The 20,183-nt window shown below is 36.0% G+C and overlaps 1 protein-coding gene and 2 pseudogenes across 2 annotated transcripts; 2 read left to right on the forward strand and 1 right to left on the reverse strand.

The window, feature by feature from the left end:
• The first annotated feature begins 816 nt into the window (after window positions 1-816).
• On the forward strand, window positions 817-2,854 carry LOC110744553 (uncharacterized). Of its 2 annotated transcripts, none has more exons than XM_021944552.2 (2): window positions 817-1,212; window positions 2,477-2,854. In XM_021944552.2, exons 1-2 carry the CDS (start codon window positions 996-998, stop codon window positions 2,683-2,685), a joined length of 426 nt encoding a protein of 141 aa, XP_021800244.1. In that variant the 5' UTR covers window positions 817-995; the 3' UTR covers window positions 2,686-2,854. The 2 variants fall into 2 exon arrangements, with proteins under 2 accessions (XP_021800244.1, XP_021800240.1); XM_021944548.2 differs by having other exon boundaries at window positions 828-1,212; window positions 2,471-2,854.
• A 4,111-nt stretch (window positions 2,855-6,965) lies between these two features.
• LOC110744794 (receptor-like protein EIX2) lies at window positions 6,966-9,849 on the forward strand (annotated as a pseudogene).
• Window positions 9,850-10,835: 986 nt separating this feature from the next.
• On the reverse strand, window positions 10,836-12,459 carry LOC110744784 (F-box/kelch-repeat protein SKIP4 pseudogene; annotated as a pseudogene).
• Between the last annotated feature and the right edge of the window lie 7,724 nt (window positions 12,460-20,183).

The raw sequence follows: 20,183 nt of genomic DNA on the forward strand, positions 1-20,183 counted from the left end.
TCCACCCATTTACCATGGTAAAGGGCATGGGCAAAGCAAGGGATGTTACTATTCACATGAATAGTGGCAGCCCTTGCAAAAGTGTCACGACTTGATTCGAAAACAAGGAATATTTCCGAATCATGGTGTGAGTCATACCATAGTCATAAGAATAAAATTCTACAACCATGATATGATGAGAAATTGAGCCACAAATAATACAAATTTACTTAACACAAAATCAGAGTAGCGGTAGCTTGTAGTTAACTACACACTAAGATCTTTAACAAACGGTTGACTACTTACAAATATTAATTACACAAATCAACAATAAAAACTCAGCAGCTTAGTTGAACCCGCTTTCTCAAACTTCTTCTTTAATCCTTTGAATCCTGCACAATCTATTAGGGTATGAGCATTCTAATGCCCAGTAGAGTACCGTCAAACCCCTCAAAGTCAGCTATCACAGTTAATCAAAGTGTCATACATCAAACAACACAAGAGATACAAATTATGCAATCATACAAGATAAATAAATTTGCATATGCGGTGATACCATGAACTCACTCCCTTCTAATCCCACTAATTCATATCCTAAGGCAACAAGCCTGCATGTCCCATACCATGCGTTTTACCACTGTGACTCCAACTAAATTTATAGTTGTTGACGTGTCATGCTATATGTCATTATATTATAATGACGACTAAGATCAAGCGAAATGCGAGAAAATGTGTAAATTCTAAATGCAAAGCCTCAAGATACCCGTCTTCATCATGCTAGGAAATAAATAAATAAAAGCAATAGCAAAATGTCTCAATAAAAAATAATCCTACAAGCGAAAAGTAGGAAGAAAGAATTTGAAAAATCTCAAAAACCCTCCTTCGGACTTCAAATTTAAAAAATCCCTGACGTCGAAATAAAAGCACAATTACCCTCCAAATCAACCCCAACCTGATTTTGACACACACCATCGTCACTCTCACCCTCTCTCCCTCTCTCCCTCTGGATCTGAGACATGGCGTTGAACGAGCGTCAGGGCTCCGAAAGCGGACCCGACCCAGAAGAGCTGGAGGTGCTGGAGTGTGAAGTGAAGGAAATGGCAGAGAAGATTTTAGAGTACAGAGCCACTTTACCAGATCAGCTCAAGAACACCTTCGCCTCAATTCTCGCTGCTCAGAAACCCGTTTTTCTGAATGGGTCGGATCCTGGGACTTCCGCAGTTCCGAATTCGGGTACATTTCTTTTAACTTCTTGTTGTGTTTTGTATACTTTTTAGGGTTGTTGGATAATGAATGCCGTGGTTCTCAGATCAGATTGATATTGTTTGAAACCTTTTAAAGTCTGGTTGGTAGCTAGGAAAAACGAGGTTGGTATAGAGAACGAAAATTTGGGTCTTTTTAGACATGATTTATTTGGGTTTCTCAGAAATTTCAGATCAAAATTGGGTCTTTTGTGTAAAGAGTGAAGTAAGGTAAAGTGTGTGTGTTAGGAAACTGAAAGACTCCCTAGCTTGGAAAATGTCAAGAATTATAACTTGAGGTTCATTTGTTTTCAAATAATTTTGGTTTGCACAGAAGATGAAAGCTTGGTACAAGGAACCCCCTTTTGGGAGCCCAAGTGGGATTTTAATTTTGCTTTGGTGGCTGCAAAGATATTTGAATGGATTTTTATGTTTCTGTGGCAATAACGATATAAATAGGAAAGCTTGTGTTGACATAGTGTTTAAGGCATCCATCTTTTGTGGTAGTGATCATACTAGCATTAGTGCTCTCACACACCAAACATGGCTGATTTTGATGCTGTGCCTCTTTTGCCATCTCAAGAGAGGAGACTCATCGGTGGAAATGCTTAATTGAGAGATAAAATTCCTCTCCCTTGTATTATGCTCTTTGAAGAATGGGGGAAATTAGTGAAACAACGGTATGTTGCTATGTTGCATAGCAATACTGATGGATGAATGTTATTGAAGGCAAGATTGGCGGTGGTCACCGTGTGAAAGTGGTCGTCTTAGTTGAATTAATGGTAGCACACAAGTGGAGATGATGTCTTTTTTTTGTAGTTGAATATATGGCTATTGTTTGGCACAGGCCGCAGGGGTGAACTATTTTGTGATTGTGATGGTGAAAATGTTGAGTCATAAATTACAATGGTAGGACTATGATAGTAAAAGCAATAGCTTTTGTTTCAACTAGGTTCCCCCCTTTCTCTATTGGTGTTGCTTGATTAAAGTTTTGAAATAACCGTCTCTAAGAAACAGTTGTATGGTTTTTTTGCTCATAGATTGGTGCTTTATTTACCTGGCGTAGAATTTTCTTTCGTCTGTCATTAAAACCTTTTCCATGATTTCCTTGATTGGGTATGCCTATACACTCTTTGTTTTCAGTGCCTACTTATCCCCCAAAGTTAGAAAAGAGAGGTAGTATGGAATTTCCTTTTTTAGGGTAAATTTCCTGGTGTGGTTGAAGCACTTAACAAACTTATATTTTGCAGGGGCAGGTCAAGTTGCTTCTAATAAGGGGGCATTACTGGCTGATGGAGATCAGACTTCCGAGAAGTTGCGATTGTTTAGAGATAAACTTTCCAGCAATGTTGCTGCCTTGCCTATTGTTTTGAAGAGGATGACAGAGTGTATTTCAAAGATTGACAATTTAGACTCTGAAAACGTAATCATACATCCTTCATTTAAAAAGAAAAGGACCAGTTGATCGAGTTTTCAACCCTTGAATGGCTGCTGTATCACCTGTTGATTGATGTAGAATGACACATGTTTTGAAATTTGATCAAATTTGATTCATACGATCAAAACTCGTATATGATGATGTAATTACTCAAGAAAAGCGTGCTTTGAAGTATACCATAATATGTTGTTGCAAATTTCTCAGAAAGCTCCTCTTTCAGATATCCTCATGCATTAAAGGTGATCAAGAGAAAGATCATATGCGCATGTTCTTTATGTTTCTGTTCCTTATTTTTACTTTTTCTCTTTCAGATAGCCTATTACTACTATTTAAGTCATTCATATGTGGGTTTTCATTGTTCCATATTTCCCTAAATATTGTAAGGTAAGAAGGTGACAAGGCAGTAAAACCATCAGGAAGAAGAGGAACAAAGCTTTGTTGGCCTGTAAATCTTTCAAACATCCAACTAATGAAAACATTTAAAACTTAAATCTAAAATTAGCACAAAGTCCTAGGCCTGAGCATCGGGTCAAAATCAATGGTTTCTTACTAATCCAATCCAATCCAATATAATCTGATGTCATGATTCAATTTAATCCAATCCATAACGCATTGGATTGGATTGAATTGGATGGTCGATTTGTATGAAAATATAATCATTGCAAAAGAACTTTAGTCTTTCATTACATATAATTCAAAATTTAATACATATGATAAAAATACTCACAAATCGTATTTCCTTTTGTTAGGTAGACTACCTCGACACTCGAACCTATTTGGTAAGTAGTTCCCATTAGAAATGCATGGGTTGTTCCTAATAAACCCTACCAATTTTGGGTTTTAATCTAATTTTCTATTTAATATCTACTTCAAAAGTCTGTTGCACTTCACTTTCGTTGGTCATGTGTGTTTATCTTCAATTTCAGCTCAATTTGAGATCTTATGCACAAATCTGTCACATTTACGAATTGTTAACAATTTTCCTTCTTGTGAATCCATGTTTTTCATATGCTGAGGTTGACCAATTAGTATCCTGCCAAACCTCAATATCAAGCTTGCAATCAACAGCATGTTTTTCATCCTCCAGAGCACACTTATATCAATTCCTTACAATTGTAATTGTAAGATATATCATTATTCATGCTTTTAACTGTGTTAAACCAAGATTCATAAATAACTACACCACAACGCAAATCACAATTGAACAAAATAAAATAAACAAGGAGTAAAAATACTAGTGCACAAGAGATTTACGAGGTTTGACATATTCTTGTGTACATACGTATTTAGACAGAATTCATAATAACAGTACAAAATACACTTGATCTAAATGAACATAAAAACAAGAACTTTTTTTTATTTCTTATCTCTTGCTTTCCTCTTAGTTTATCTCTCAATGCAACCCGTGTTTCATCTCTTGCATGCTCGTCTTTCACATGAATCGCTTGCTGCCTGTTAATAGACAGTTGGCTGGCTCAATGTGAAAATCAATGCTCTTTTTTCCTTCCTATACCTATTTTGGCAAGAGCAAATAAGACCAAAGTTGGAAGTGTCTTGATGTTGCAATTACTGAACTTCGGGACAATAATTTCGGAATAAAAGGTGGACATGTTATTTATGGTAGTTGTTACATAAGATTTGATTTTAGTAAATTTTACTATTAATACGTTTGTTTGTACGTACGATGAACTCTTTGAGAATGTCATTCCTAGGCAATGGGAATTAATGCATACAAATCCTAGAGTTTGGAAATACTGGTTATGGAAGTAGTGTTGAGCTAGTTGTTGTCATCATATAAACTCATGTATCGGTTGTTTTGGGTTCAGGCACCACTGAAACAACATGCTTGCCTTGGGTATCGACGATACTATTATTGGAGTGATAACATAACTATAAAGAGACCACTGAACCAGACCCATGTTCAGTAGTGGTTCTTTTTTAATTGGAACTTCCAACGTTCTTGTTTCATTTGCATTTGTGCTGCAATATATTTTAAATGAAATGATATATATACTATCAACTACGGAAACCCTATTTATATATTTATTGCATCGCATGGCTTCCTATATGATTCTTGCATGTTAATCCTATTCCCCATCATCATGGAAATTTTTGGAAAAAAAAATGTGATTAATGGTTCCTCAACTTAGCTATTCACATATTTGCACTTGCAAATCAACTGTTTGCCATAAAATGTTCTGGCTTTCTATGTTCCTGCCAAATTTACGAATGGTAAACAAAGGCCAATTGATTTGATATTGCATAATTAATCCACTAATATGTATTATAGGTAACAATTGTGCCTGATATTGACTTGAATCTTCACCTATATATTTATCACTTTCTCATTTCTTTCTTATTTTTAATGACCCAAAATCTTGTCCACTGATCACAAATTCATTCTTCCTATATAAAATTTGATTTCCACAAGTCTTCTCGTCCATTAATCCCCAACTCAATGAACTTCTTATATTGATACCCAACAAAAAAGAAAAAAAGAAGAAGAAGATAATAAAAATGTAATTATCTGATTTGGATAATTCCAAAATTTATTCAATTACTTAACTCAAGTTAATTCCTGGCCACTTGCATCTTGGAAATTAGTGTCCAACTTAATTTCTAGTAGTAGCAGATGAATGATAGATTGTAGTCCTTTTTCATATAAATGTATGACTCTGGTTTTGGTCTTTTGTTTGTGTGAATATCTCAAACACTTTATAAATATTGGAAAGAATCCGATCTCAAGTTGAAAGGATGTCTCAAAAATTAATACATGCTCTTCTTTTTCGCATACCAGCACATCCCACTTCAAAAAGATAATTCCCTTTTGAAAAATGTGGTTTTGGTAAAATTATTTTAAAATATAAAAGGGCTTTAGTGATTTTCTATTTAGGCACAATTGTTATTTTGGTAAAAAGGGACTTTAGAGAGTTCAATATAATATACCTCGGTGGACTGGAAAAAACTAGTTGGGTATGAAGTTTGGCATAGACACACTTCTGTTTTCTTTTGCATTATAATATACCTCGGTGGAATGAAAGAGTCCAGGTCTTCAAAGTCGTCATCAATGTTTCCACTACGACATAATAAAAATCATGGAACAGAGCCATGGAAATTAAGTGACCACTTAAAGTTTGGTTTCGTTCCGTCGGAGAGTTGCCTCCCAAACCCTACTTGAATCTCCAATTTTTTATTTTTTTTAAAAATTTATCCTAAGTACTCAAAATAATCTCCATTCAATTTGAAAAAACTAAATAAATATTATATTAAATAGTAATTGATTGTATTATATTATAAATTACATAGTTATTACTTAAAATAAATATATTACTTATTGGGCCTAGTAGGTGGATGAGGATAACAATACCATCCGTGGCCCCCAATCGAGTAGAATTTTAAAACAAAAAACAAAAAACAAAAAAAGATTAAATATTTTTTTTGGTCATTGGATTTTACACGAAATTTTAATTTGGTCAATAAAAAAATATTAGCCAAATTGATCATTCAAAAAAATAAATTGTAACTAAGGTGGTTGGTGTGAGTGGTTCGGCACTCTCATTTCTTAAGAGAGGTCAGGGGTTCGATCCCTGCTCTCGTACGGAGTCACCACTTTGGCCAACACTTTACCCCTTACGGGCCGACCCGGTGTGAGTGGGGATTAGTCTAAGTTGTGGTTAAGGCTTAAAGGTGCCACCCATAGTTGGGGCCCATCTAGGACCACCTCATGGTTTAGACCAAAAAAAAAAAAAAAAAAATTGTCAGAATTCTGTTTTAGGATAATGTGGCTTTATTGATTGCATTAAGTGGGAAAGCGGTTTTGTCAAGATTCTGTTTTAGGATAAAGAGTCAAGTCAACCATGTTTCGTCAATCTTTGTTGGTTTTTGCAAGGTATTGCAAACATGATTGAATTGAAATTTGTCCCACATTGGAAAACTATAGTTCTTTGAAAGTCTTTCTCTAGGAAATAAAATACTTAGGATTGGGCTATGTAAGTGGCCCAATTGAGTGGCTTGTTGGGTTTGGCCTTTGGGTCAATGCCTAATTAGTTGGGTCAATGGTTAATTAATATATATAAATAATATATATTTAACTAGTCAAAAGATGGGCTTGGGGCTCTGTAATTTAAAATTAAACTCAATTAATTAAATTAATTTCGAGTTAATTATTTAATTAATTATTTGAATTATTTTTAAAAATTCTGAAATTATTTATGTTTCGTCAATCTTGAGATATCATACAAGCATATATATGTGCTTCACCAGTTTTGCATGTACGCTTACTTTGGTTGTGCTTTACATTTTTCCTAAAGAGTTTCCCTTGTTCGTCTTGATCATGACTGTAGCTAACATGGTTGAAGCAAGGTGCTGCTTCAAACTCCTCTATGCAATTCTGGTGGTGGTTTTACTACACATGAGCAGTCCTTGCATTGGATGTAGCGAGAGGGACAGGCAAGCACTCCTTGCACTCAAACAAGGCCTCGTGGGTGACGACGGCGATCGCCTCCTTTCATGGGGAAGAGAAGCCCAAAACAAAAATTGTTGCCAATGGGAAGGAGTCTACTGTAGCAGCAACCAAACTGGCCATGTTGTTAAACTTGATCTTGGAGACCAATCTTTGCAAGGTAAGATTAGTCCTAAACTCGTTCACTTGCAGCATTTGGAGTATTTGAACCTTAGTTTCAATAATTTCGGTTGGAGCAAAATTCCAGATTTCATTGGATCTCTGAGCAATTTAATATACCTCGATCTTTCTTATGCAAATTTTGGAGGTCAAATTCCAAACCAACTTGGAAACCTTACACACTTGCAATATCTCAATCTCAGCTCTACTTCATCTTCTGATATACGACCACCCCCTGTGAACTCTATTCATGCAAAAAATCTCAATTGGCTCCCTAATCTTTCAGGTCTGAAACACTTGGACCTAAGTTACACTAATCTCAGTGACATTGTTGGTTGGCTGGAAGCAGTTAATATGCTTCCTAAACTAACAAACTTGATATTATGGCGCTGTAAACTTCCTCCTCCAATTATATCCTCTGTTTCTCTCATGAATTCTTCTAACTCTCTTGTTCATGTCGATCTCGGCCTCAACAATCTCAACTCTTCAATCTTCCAATGGTTGTCCGGTACTCATACCAACCTTGTTTATCTTGATCTCTCGTATAACAATTTCAATGGTTCCTCAATTCCTGCATCTTTTGGAAACATGAGCTCTCTTGCACATCTTAGTCTCTATGATAGCCAACTTGAAGGAGGGATCCCGAATTCCTTTGCCAAGTTATGTAGGCTGCGAGAGTTGGACCTTGGGGTTAATAGTCTTAGTGGACAACTTTCAGACTTTGTTGAAACGTTGTCCAAATGCGCTCAAAAGACATTGGAGAGTTTGGATATCTCTTTCAATAACATTTCGGGTTCATTGCCTGATCTTACGAACTTCTTATCATTGAAACACTTGCTTCTCCAGGACAATAACTTAAGTGGAAGAATACCTAAAAGTATTGGACAGATGTCCAAGCTGGAGACTATTGGTTTTGGTTGGAATTCTTTGGAAGGAGTGATTTCAGAAACTCATTTTTCAAAACTCTCCAAATTAAGTTATTTGAGTTTATCATCTAACTCACTACTTTTAAACTTCAGTTTTGATTGGATTCCTCCCTTCCAATTGCAACGCATACAATTGATGTCTTGTAAGATGTGGCCGTCGTCTTTCCCAAAATGGCTTCAAACTCAAAAAAATTATATATGGCTTGATATTTCTGATGCTGGAATTTCTGATACCATTCCAAGTTGGTTTTGGGATTTGTCACAAAAATTAGAGATTATGGATATCTCTCACAATCAAATGAGAGGAACAGTTGGAAATATTAGATTGGAGTTCACAGCGGGCCTAAATTTGAGTTGGAATCAATTGGAGGGTCCAATCCCTTCAATTCTATCAAAAGCTTCAGTTCTAGATCTCTCCCATAATAACTTTTCAGGGGCAGCTTCTTTTTTGTGTGAAACCAAGGATAGTAATTTAACCCTTCTTGATCTCTCAAGCAATCATGTATCTGGAGAACTTCCTGATTGTTGGATCCATTTTAAAAAATTAGTCTTCCTTGATTTGGGCAATAACTATTTATTTGGAAAAATTCCCACCACGATGGGGCACTTGTTTAGTATCAAGACACTAAGACTAAGTAACAACAGATTTGTGGGAGAGTTGCCTTCACAATTGAAGAATTGTACAAAGTTGACACTTTTTGATCTTGGGGAAAATAACTTATCATGCTCAATACCTGAATGGTTAGGGGCTAGCCTTCCAAATTTGGGTATCTTAATCCTTCGAGGTAATCAGTTCTATAGAAGCATCCCACCCCAATTATGCCATCTGACACGCATTCAAATTTTGGATTTGTCGATGAACAACATCTCTGGAACTATACCCAAATGTCTCAACAATTTGATTGTTTTGGCTCAGAAAGGAAATTCAAGTCGAATTATCCAACATTCATATACGGTTCAGCTAGAATAAGTTATACTTTGGATTATGAGGAGGAAGCATCTCTAACATGGAAAGGGGTACGTTCTAAATACAAAAGTACTCTGGGACTTGTAAAGAGTATTGATCTCTCAAGCAATAAGTTGACTGGGGAGATTCCTAGTGAAATCACTAATCTTGTTGGTTTGGTTTCTTTAAACCTATCAAGAAACCAATTAACAGGTCAAATACCTCCAAGGATTGGAATGCTACAGGAGTTAGATTCCCTTGATTTATCAAGAAACCAGATTAATGGCAGAATTCCAAACAGTCTATCTCGGATAGATCGTATTAGTTACTTGGACTTGTCAGAAAACAACTTGTCTGGAAAAATTCCAATAGGCACCCAGCTCCAAAGCTTTGGTCCATCTTCTTATGGTGGAAATCCTCTACTTTGTGGATTGCCACTCCTAAGGACATGCGCAGAGGAGGAAAAAGGTCCAGGACAAACTGTGTTGGTGAATCAAGACAATAAAGATGGGCTCATATCGCAAGGATTTTATATCAGCTTGGGGCTTGGGTTTGCTGTTGGATTTTGGGGAGTTTTTGGCACTCTTCTATTCAACAGGTCATACAGATATACATACTTCAATTTCTGGACTTGTTTCACAGATTGGTTGTACGTGAAGGCAGAAATCATCAGGCAAAGGATGCCTAATACTAGATAAATGGTAATTACTACTATCTCTCTCACATACTATTTTTGAAATTCAATGATACAAGTTAGTTGTTCTTTATCCCAAAATGCGTGTAGATATTATAGAACATAATTAATATTTTATAAAAAGGAAATATGAACTTTCTTTCTTTTGCTATATAAAAGGAACATGCATGCATGATTTTGTTCACTGGTTATAATCATGCTTCCCTTCGTCTTTAGCACAGGCACCTTTGAGACGACATGTTTTCCTTTCAGTTGAAGATGGACGAGACGAAGGACTGCTATTTGTACTAGCATTCGAGTACTTGAGTGATGATGATAAGGGATCTCATTGAAATCAAGGAACCATTTATTTTATAGTAAATGAGTTGTACCGTTATTTGTAAGAACTTAATGGGAACTTCACCCAAGAAGTATTTGGTATGACGTTCTTGTGTACCTCATGGTTTTTTCTGATTCGAGCATGTTATCTCAATGTAGGGAATGTAGACGCTTTGATTGCCTTTTACTGTATTGCTCGTATGGATAAAACAATGGAATAATTTGAGTTAAGTGATTCAATCACAGAAATGAAACTGTTGTGTCAATCTGGGAAAGGCACTTTACTAACATTATCTTTCCGTCAGTGTAAGAAACAAAATACTTACTTTGAAAGTCCAATATTTTTTAAAGGTATTTTGGTTTTTGGTTTTTGGTTTTTAAAGGTTCTCTTCTCTGTATGAACACGAACAAAGAAGTAAAACATTTGTAAGTGCCCACCATGGGGCTCGAACCCAGGACCACAAGGTTAAGAGCCTTGCGCCCTACCGACTGCGTTAGACGGTATATATAGTAAATACACAAATCTTACCACAACATCACAACCAATCACGTCGAGTTCAAACCCCTGGGGATGTCTAGCGGTGCAAGTGTTATAAATAGCATCTTAGCTTATACTTTTTAATCAAGAATGGGTAAACCAAAAATTCTTATAAATAGTTTCATTTTTATACAATGGTAGTTTTCCAAGACTCCTTCGGCAACAATAATTTCAAATCAAATTGATAAACATTTACAGCTGATTACATCATCATCAGAATTCAATTTAGGTATTGAAGAACTAACCATCACCCCTTCCATATTCCCTGCATTCTCAACATCAAACATGATTGTGCTAAGCCCCTTTCCTACAACGTAAAATTTCTTCCCAATAGCTACAAGTTGACAGGGCGGCCTGGTGAGCAAGGATGACAGCCTCCCAACAGGAATCCACTCCCTAGACTCCTTCTGCCACATCATCAGCCTGGTTCCTGAGCTCTGATCCAACACATAGAGGGTCCCATCTACGACAACTGCTGGACCCCACCAGCCGGCAACCATGTCGGCATCTGCATGCTGCCATGTGCCACTTGATGGTTCATAAACAACAGCGTACACATGAGAAGTTACAGCAGAAGTCCCGCAGCAAATGTAGATCTTCCCTTCCATGACCACAGAATCCTCAATTTCAGGGACAATGTTTGGGTCAGAGTGAAATTTCCAACTATCGGTGCAAGGGTCATAGATGTCCCAAGAATGTGGATCACTTGAATTTGAACCTAAACCACCAATGGAATATATTTTTCCATCCAATACTTCACAGGCGAAATAGCACCTGCATGCACAAATCCAATAAAGCAAAGGCTCTTTACAATTATAATAATAACGAAGAGCAAACTAATTTGCAAGAGTTTTTACTATTCATCACGACAGCATTCAATAATGAGAAATCTATATGCTCTGACAGGTCAAAAGACGAAATCGCCAATCTTTAACATTGCATGAAATATGGTGTTCTCTCAGCAGATAATGTGATATATTTGAACCTGGGAGAAATTATTCCAGCTTTAACCCATGAAAAACTCTGCAGAAAGTACAAGTGAGAAGTATTACCTAGCAGTGGATAATGGAGAAGCTTCACTCCAAGCGTTCAGGGAAGCAACATAACAGTATACCTCGCCAGTAGCATCTTCACACCAATCACAACCACCCAACAGGTAAACTTTGTTTCCCAGCACTTCGAAACCCATGCCTTTTCTCTTCAAGACGCGAGGCGGAAGTCCATGAACAAGCTTCCATGACTTTCTTGATGAGTTGGGATCCAAAACATAACAGCAAAGTCGGTCCAACTTGTCTCGACACAAAGCATAGATCCAAGTCTCATCAAGTTTGTGCTTTTGACGGTAAGAATGCCACTCTTCACTGCACACTAAGTCTCTCCATCTTTTTGAAACACACTTTAGGAGTGTATGATACTTCCGGGGAACCCTAGCCAGGCAAAAGAGAGCAATGTCATCTGGAAGGCCAGATATAAGCGACTGTTGGCTCAGTTCCTGTGAAACCACATATTTGTTTTTATATATATTGGTAAATATGTAGTTCTTAACATAGATATTTAAATTTATATAAGTACATATATATTTATACGAGTTAATTTTTTTAAATATTATTTTTTTAGATTTTCATATTAGTTATTAGAATTAGTAGTAATATTAAATAAACATATAGCATTTGACAACTATCTCAAACATTTCGTGCTGACCAAGTTCAAAAGCTTAGATATTTTTTTACAAACACACTTGAAGACTCCAAGTGTCATTCTAAACACATTTTAAAGATTCCAAGTGTCTTTCTACCTAGGTGAGTAAAGCCTTGTTTAGCATGAGGTGTTGGCAAATTAAGTGACAGCCGCTATTCAAGTCTTGGAGCCCAAGTTCATACATAGTCATCACCTTCCCACCAATGAAAACGTGTTTGATTCCTCCTTGATTGTTCTATAAATAGGACATTGTTTTGAGAGAACTGAAGCTTGAATAAAAATTCCAGCAAGGAGAGAAAAACGTAGAGAGAGAGAGAGAGAGAGAGAGAGAGAGAGAGAGAATAGTGAGGAATTCTTGGAAGAGACATAAGGGCTTAGCTTGTGTTTTCCTAAACTTGGAACTAGCTTTGGAAACAAGGTAGGGGTTTCTTGGGGGCCTTTTACAGAGATTGTTTTAATTAAATTTTGTGAACAATATATTATGCGTGATATGATTATTTGATTAATATTCTTGTTACAATTGAATGTTATTCTTGGAATGTCTATGTGTTCTTGATTGGTTGTACAATGTTGGTACATTGGTGATATTTTGAATAGCTACATTGTTGTGGGATATATAGATATGTGAAATGCATAATTATATCATGTCATGAAAATTAGTTGGAGATGTTGATTGGAGATAATAATGATGGGAAAGAGGGTAATGGATATAATCTTTTGTGTAGTTGAGTCTAACTCTTGGCAGGTACCAGGTCTCAGGGATCCCACAGTGCACATGGTTTTTATTGGGTGATTCGGGACTGGTGAAAGGGAGTTAGGCAAGATGACTAACAAAAGGGGAATTATGGGACAGTTGAAATGGGTGTTAGTTCATATAAATGGGCATCCGGGACCAAGTGGTATAAGCATGGTATGGGACGTGCAGGTCTGCTTGTCCAGTTATATGAATTAACGGGAATTAGAATTGAAGCTCATTCATGCATTATTATTAATAATGTGATATTTTGCGGGGTAATTGTTCGTCATTTAATTTAATTATATCAATTTCATGTAAAAAGGTTTATGTCCCTACTGAGCTGTGGTTTCGATCACCCCCTAATAGATTTTGCAGGTACTGAACCTGAAATCTAAAGCTTGTGATGATTTTGGCATATTTATAAGGGTGTACTGTGTACATAGCTTGTGGATAAATAATGAGTTACTCTTTTAGTAAACTCTTTAGTAGTTATGGCTTGTAAAATAATATAACTATTTTAAACTTTCAGATGTTGTTGTTTCAAATATTCTATGTAAAATATTTACTTTATTTATTTAAATGTTTCTTCACATTTTAGTTATAGTTTTTATTAAATTCTATAATTAAGGTGTGAATCACGTCTTAACCCAAAATTACTTAAATCCATGGGTTGGGTCGTGGCAAGTTGGTATCAGAGCTAGTTTTACGATTTCATTGTTTTGTTATTTAACTGACCTGTTAAATTAATGTTTAGAATGCAACCCGATCATAGCAATGATACGTGGGGAGGGTTCCAAATGGGACCCGATGGCCTTATCCCAATAAACGAAGAAGAATTCCACAGCCGTCTACACCACCAAGCTTATGTGGATGTAGTTAATGAAGTCATAGATACCGGAAATAGAAGGATGTTTTATACACCAGAAATGCAGAGACTGGTGGTTAGACGTCGGTTGCAAGCAAACAATATTAGGAGTCAGCAGTTATAGCTGCTGATATGTGGCCACCACCAGGGGTAGACTTACCATATGTTCCAGAACCACAGGAGTTAAACTTACCCCATGTCCCAGATCCAGGGGATGAAGCATTTTTGGAACTTTTGAACCTTGATGCTTTGTCTGCTGAGTCTGTGGGGTCAGCTGCTTCAGTGGTTATCATTGAACCACAAAATTTTGATCCAACTGTCATCAATCTAAGTTCTGATGATGAAAATGAACATCCTGAGCCTGTTATCCCTCCCATCGAAATTATAGATATTAGTTCTGATGATGAATAGAAAGTTTGACTAATAATAGATAGTGTAAATCTAACATGCTGATTTTGGTATGTATAGTTTTTGTGAGCAGCCTTATGGAGGTTTTGAAGTGGGAAGTTCTTTGTAACATAGGTTTGTGACTGTTTTGTTAAATTTTGTGCAATAGGTTTGTAACAACTTATAAATGTTTAATATGCATGTTTGATTTTCTATAATGTTTCTTCTTCATATAATTTATAAATGTTTTATTTATATGTTTTCATTGGCATGATTAATTACGTATTTAAAAAAAAATAATAAAAAAAAATAAATAAAATTCTATGGATTAATGAATTGTTAGTTTTACTTTTCAAAATTCGTATTAAATCAGACAATTGTGTTTGTCATGCCAATATTTCATGATTGTGGTGTATTGAGTAATTGTAAGTGTTAATTTAATCTAAACTTAATTGTGTGCACTAATTTTTGCAACTCACACTAGCAATTCTTTTTACTGTATCATATAGGTTTGCATTCGACTTATGAAGATTTGTGGCAGTTTTTAGTTTTGTTAGATTTTATTAAAATCGTGTGAACGTTTCAGCATAGTTTAGAGTTTTCATAATTATAGCATACAGTCATTTTATTTACTTTACTTAAATTCTTCGATTCACTAGTCTATTTTCCGTTGGCATCGACACTTTTTATTGTCTGTCATTGTGTGTTTTACGTTGTCCTTGTGATAAGTATGCTTATTTTAATATTTAGCATATTTATATATATATATATATATTTTAATCTTGTGGAATTATCTAATAAGGGCTCGTTTGGTACGTCGGACTGTACTGACTAATTTCTGTCGGATAGTATTAATCTGTTCCGGAGAGTACTGACTGTTTATTCATAATATTATAAGGCGTTTGGTGCTGTTCCGGATAAATAGTCTGACTAAGTTATACTGTGTTTGGTGATGTTCCGGATAACATCATATCAGACTATTTTAAAAATAAATAAAAAAACTTTGATAATTTTAATGGAAATTGAGATTCAAATGACATGAATTTTTTTGTGTGGTAAGATTCATATGACAAGATTTGTTTTTCAATTGTTTTTGCCAAGATTTTTTTCATATAACCCATTATCATAATTGTAGTATCTCATAAAAATTCCAACATACTCGCATACGTTAATAAAAACAGTACCAAATTCAATTGATATAAATAATGGAAAGTTCTCCAATCCATCCTAATTTGGTTCACACATTGTATGTCATCAATTCCTATAATGCTATCTAAATAATTTGACCGAGTTGCAGTCCTGAAAAACCTTTGACTCCTAATGGCATTCCGTTCTTGGCGTCGTTGTTCCAAATTGTAGTTTGTCATGAACCACATCATGCACCAAACCATGATATGCAAGAACCACAATCTAATAATAAAGTAGGCCACAATCTTTCTTTCATCCATATCTAGGCATAATATAAAGGAAATTTTTTTAGTAAAAGTAATATAAATAACCATGCATTAATTTTAGCAATATAAATAATCATGCATTACACAAGACTACATGTAAAATTAGAATAATACAACAATAAGTAGAATTCTACACATGACAGAAGACTACAAAATACCATCCCGCTTGCATATACAGAAATATATGTGGTTTAACTATTAGAATTGTATTATGAATATTGATCTGCATATGTCTGTACTGGACATCAAAGTTTCCATGTACAACAAGAAGAAGGAGAAAGTAACAGAAGAACAGAAGCATTGCAATCAAAAGAGCCAAGGCCTCAAGCTTGGGAATCGTAAAAAGAAAAGGAAAAGAGAAAATTTATCAATCAAGAAAATGGTTCAAGAGGAAAACATCATAAATGGCCCATGGTCGCCCAAAAAAAAAAAATGGTTCCTAGAATTCAGGTTCATACAATTTTAATTTTGTAATTTTGCTATCCTAATTGTCAGGTATGTATGTATTCAACTAAACTACCAACACTAGCACATTTGTTTGTTTTTGGACGAAAACTAGCACTACTCTGTTTAATACCAACAATCTAAATATTCCCACAACGTCGAATCAATATATCACATACAAAGAAAACATTCGATTAAAAAAAATGTCAAAAAAGAAAAATTAATAACCTAATTTCCACAAAAATTTAATAAAAAATTGAAATATATAAAGAATAGAGAAGAAGTAAGAAGAAGTATATTAGAGAGAGTATGAAAAAGAGAGAGAGTGAGAGATGGATACCTGGAGAAGAGTGAAGAAAATAACTTGTGGAGAAGATAGCAAAGAAGAACCCTAGGGAGAAGAAGATGAAAAGAGCGTCTGACTTTTTTTGTAGAACGCGTGTTCTTTTTCCCTAGCTGTATAATTAAGCGTGTATTATCTAATCCGGGGTGTGTGGGTTGTATTAGTTAGTCAGGTAAGGAGAGTATTAAAAGCCCAACCCGTATAAAATAGTCGGGTAATTAAATAATACAAGTTGACACCAAACACCTGACATAGACTATTTACTCCTATCCAAAGTCTAATACGGTGTACCAAACGAGCCCTAAAGGTCCAATTGTTAAGATGGCTGGAATAGAAGGACAAAACGAGAATGATGTGAGTGATAGTATGAGAATAATGTTAGCCATTCAGGATATGGCCTCTGCTATTCGTGAGACAAATAACCACGAACCCCATCATGAAACTCAAGATGATCAAATAATGAGGATCCAAGGAGAATTTCGAAAGACACGGCCACCTGTGTTCAAGGGTGATCCAAACCCTATGGTAGCAGAGGAATGGTTAAGACAAATGAGGAGAAAGATGAATGAACAAAGAGTTCCTGAAAACCTGAAAGTAACCATTGCTTCTACCTATCTGGAAGGACAAGCTTATCATTGGTGGGAATCTGTCTTGGCTATGCCTGATGTTGAGATTGCAACTTGGGTTGCCTTTGAGACGATATTTCTGGAAAAATATTTTCTTGAAACTATGAAAACCATGAAGGTACGTGAGTTCACTAATCTTTATCAAGGTGATATGACTGTGGGACAATATCAAGCTAAGTTTGAAGAACTGATGCGTTTTGCTCCTTACATAATTCCTGATGAGTCTGCAAAAGCAAAGAAATTTGAAGAAGGGTTGAGACTAGAGATCAAGGAGAAAGTGGAACTTTTTAAGTTAAAAAAATATGCTGAAGTTGTTGATCGTGCCTTAATGGCCGAACAAAGAATACTTGGTTCTAAGAGAGTTTTTGAACCTAAGAATCCTAACGGGGGACAAAGTAGTAAACGCCAAAGATTTTTCCCCTCTCGTTCTCGGTATCAAAATCCAAGATCATTTGAGGCAACTCAAAACTCAGGATTTTGTTATCATTGTCGGCAGATAGGACATTACCGGAGGGATTGTCCCCAGTTACAATCCTATCAGATACCTGTTGCTCCACAACCACAACCACAGTTCCGTGCACCACAACAACAATCTCAAGCTCCACAAACACAGTACCGTGCTTCGTACCAAGCCCCATACCAAGCTTCACAGAATCAGTTTAGAGGTCCTGTTAATCAACAGGCACAACGTCCAAGAGGACAACCTGCACAACAAAGGCCTAAGGCGCCAGGAGCAGCAAGGAGACCGGAACAACTCACTCAAGGACGAGTATATGCTGTTGGACAAGTAGTGGAGCAGAATGAACCTACTGTGGTGGAAGGTACATTTCTAGTTTTCAACTCGTGGGCTAGAATATTGTTTGACCCCAGTGCTACAAATTCATTCATATCTGTGTCCTTTGCATCTATTCTTGGATTAGAATATGAATTTATGAAATCCTCGTTGATGATTGGATCTCCATTGGGTAAATGTGCTGAAGTTAATAAGTTGTGTAGATCCTGCATAATAGAGATATCAGATCATAAACTTGTTGTTGACCTGATGATATTGGAATTCATGGTATATGATGTAATATTGGGGATGGACTTGCTTACCCAATTTAAAGCTATTCTTGATTGTGGTAAAAAGATGGTGACTATGACTCTCAGCGATGGGAAAACATTCAATTTTTATGGAAATAAGAATAGTTGCAAGCCTGGATCAATCTTGGGTAATAAAAGTTGTAATTATTTGAGATTGATTTCTCATATGGCCAATAAGGATCTGGGTGATCCCAAACTTGGGCTAATTCCTATAGTGAAGAATTTCAGTGATGTTTTCCCAGAAGAGTTATCTGGATTACCCCCAAAACGTGAAGTGAAGTTTTCTATAGATATCTATCCTGGCACATCACCTATCTCTATACCTCCACATCGGATGGCACCAGCAGAGTTGAAAGAACTCAAAACACAACTTCAAGAGCTTGAGAAAAAAGGTTTCATTCGTCCTAGTACCTCACCATGGGGTTTTCCTGCACTCTTTGTAAAGAAAAGTGATCAAACTCTAAGGATGTGTATTGACTATCGTCAACTGAATAGAATCACCATCAAGAACAAGTACCCATTACCTAGGATTGATGATCTGTTTGATCAACTGCAAGGTTCCCAATACTTCTCAAAGATTGATCTTCGCTCTGGTTATCATCAACTACGAGTAAAAGCAGAAGATGTATCGAAAACTGCGTTTCGAACGCGATATGGACATTATGAATTCCTAGTAATGCCTTTTGGATTGACAAATGCTCCATCGGTTTTCATGGACTTAATGAATCGAGTTTTTCGACCTTATCTGGATCAATTTGTGATTGTGTTCATTGATGATATTCTCATTTATTCATCATCTCAAAAAGAACATGAACAACACCTGTCAATTGTTCTACAGACATTGAGAGAACACAAGTTATTTGCCAAGCTAAGTAAGTGTGAGTTTTGGTTGACAGAAGTAAAGTTTTTGGGACATGTTATTTCAAAAGAAGGCATTGCAATGGATCCTACAAAAGTAGAAGCAGTGTTGAATTGGAAAGAACCGAAAAATGTTCATGAGATTCGAAGTTTTCTTGGGTTAGCTAGCTATTATAGGAAGTTTATCAAAGATTTTTCTCAAATAGCTAATCCAATGACCAAGTTGACACAAAAGGGAGTTAAGTTTATTTGGGATAATAAATGTGAGGAAGCATTTCACGAGTTAAAAACTCGATTGACATCTGCTCCTATGTTAATTATTCCAGAAAGAGGTGTAAGTTATGTAGTATATACTGATGCATCATTGCATGGTTTAGGATGTGTTTTGATGCAGTCTGACAAAGTTGTTGCTTATGCTTCTCGTCAATTGAAATCAAATGAGAAGAATTACCCAACACACGATCTAGAACTGGCAGCCATTGTTCACGCATTGAAAGTATGGAGACATTATTTATATGGGGAACATTTTGAGCTCTACTCGGATCATAAGAGTTTGAAGTACTTATTCACTCAGAAGGAGTTGAATTTAAGACAAAGGCGTTGGATGGAATATTTAGAAGATTATGACTTTGATTTACATTATCATCCAGGAAAAGCTAATGTGGTGGCGGATGCTTTAAGTCGAAATCCCCAAGAAGTCATAGCCAGTTTATGTGATCAAAGGTGGAAGATGGTAGAGTCTCTCAATGATTTTGACTTGTACATAGATGTGCATAAGGATTGTGCATATCTATGTAATTTAGTAACTCACCCCACTTTGATTGGAAGGATAATTGAGGCACAAGAATCTGATTCTGTGTCTAAAGATATTCGAACTAGGATTACAACTGGAGATACACCAGATGGATGGAGTGTCCACGCAGACAGCGAATTAAGATATTTGAATAGATTGTATGTCCCAGAAACTTCAGATCTGAGAAAAGAAGTT

Source organism: Prunus avium, chromosome 2 (assembly GCF_965620075.1).
Source record: "Prunus avium chromosome 2, drPruAviu1.hap1.1, whole genome shotgun sequence".
Classification (NCBI taxonomy): Eukaryota; Viridiplantae; Streptophyta; class Magnoliopsida; order Rosales; family Rosaceae; genus Prunus; species Prunus avium.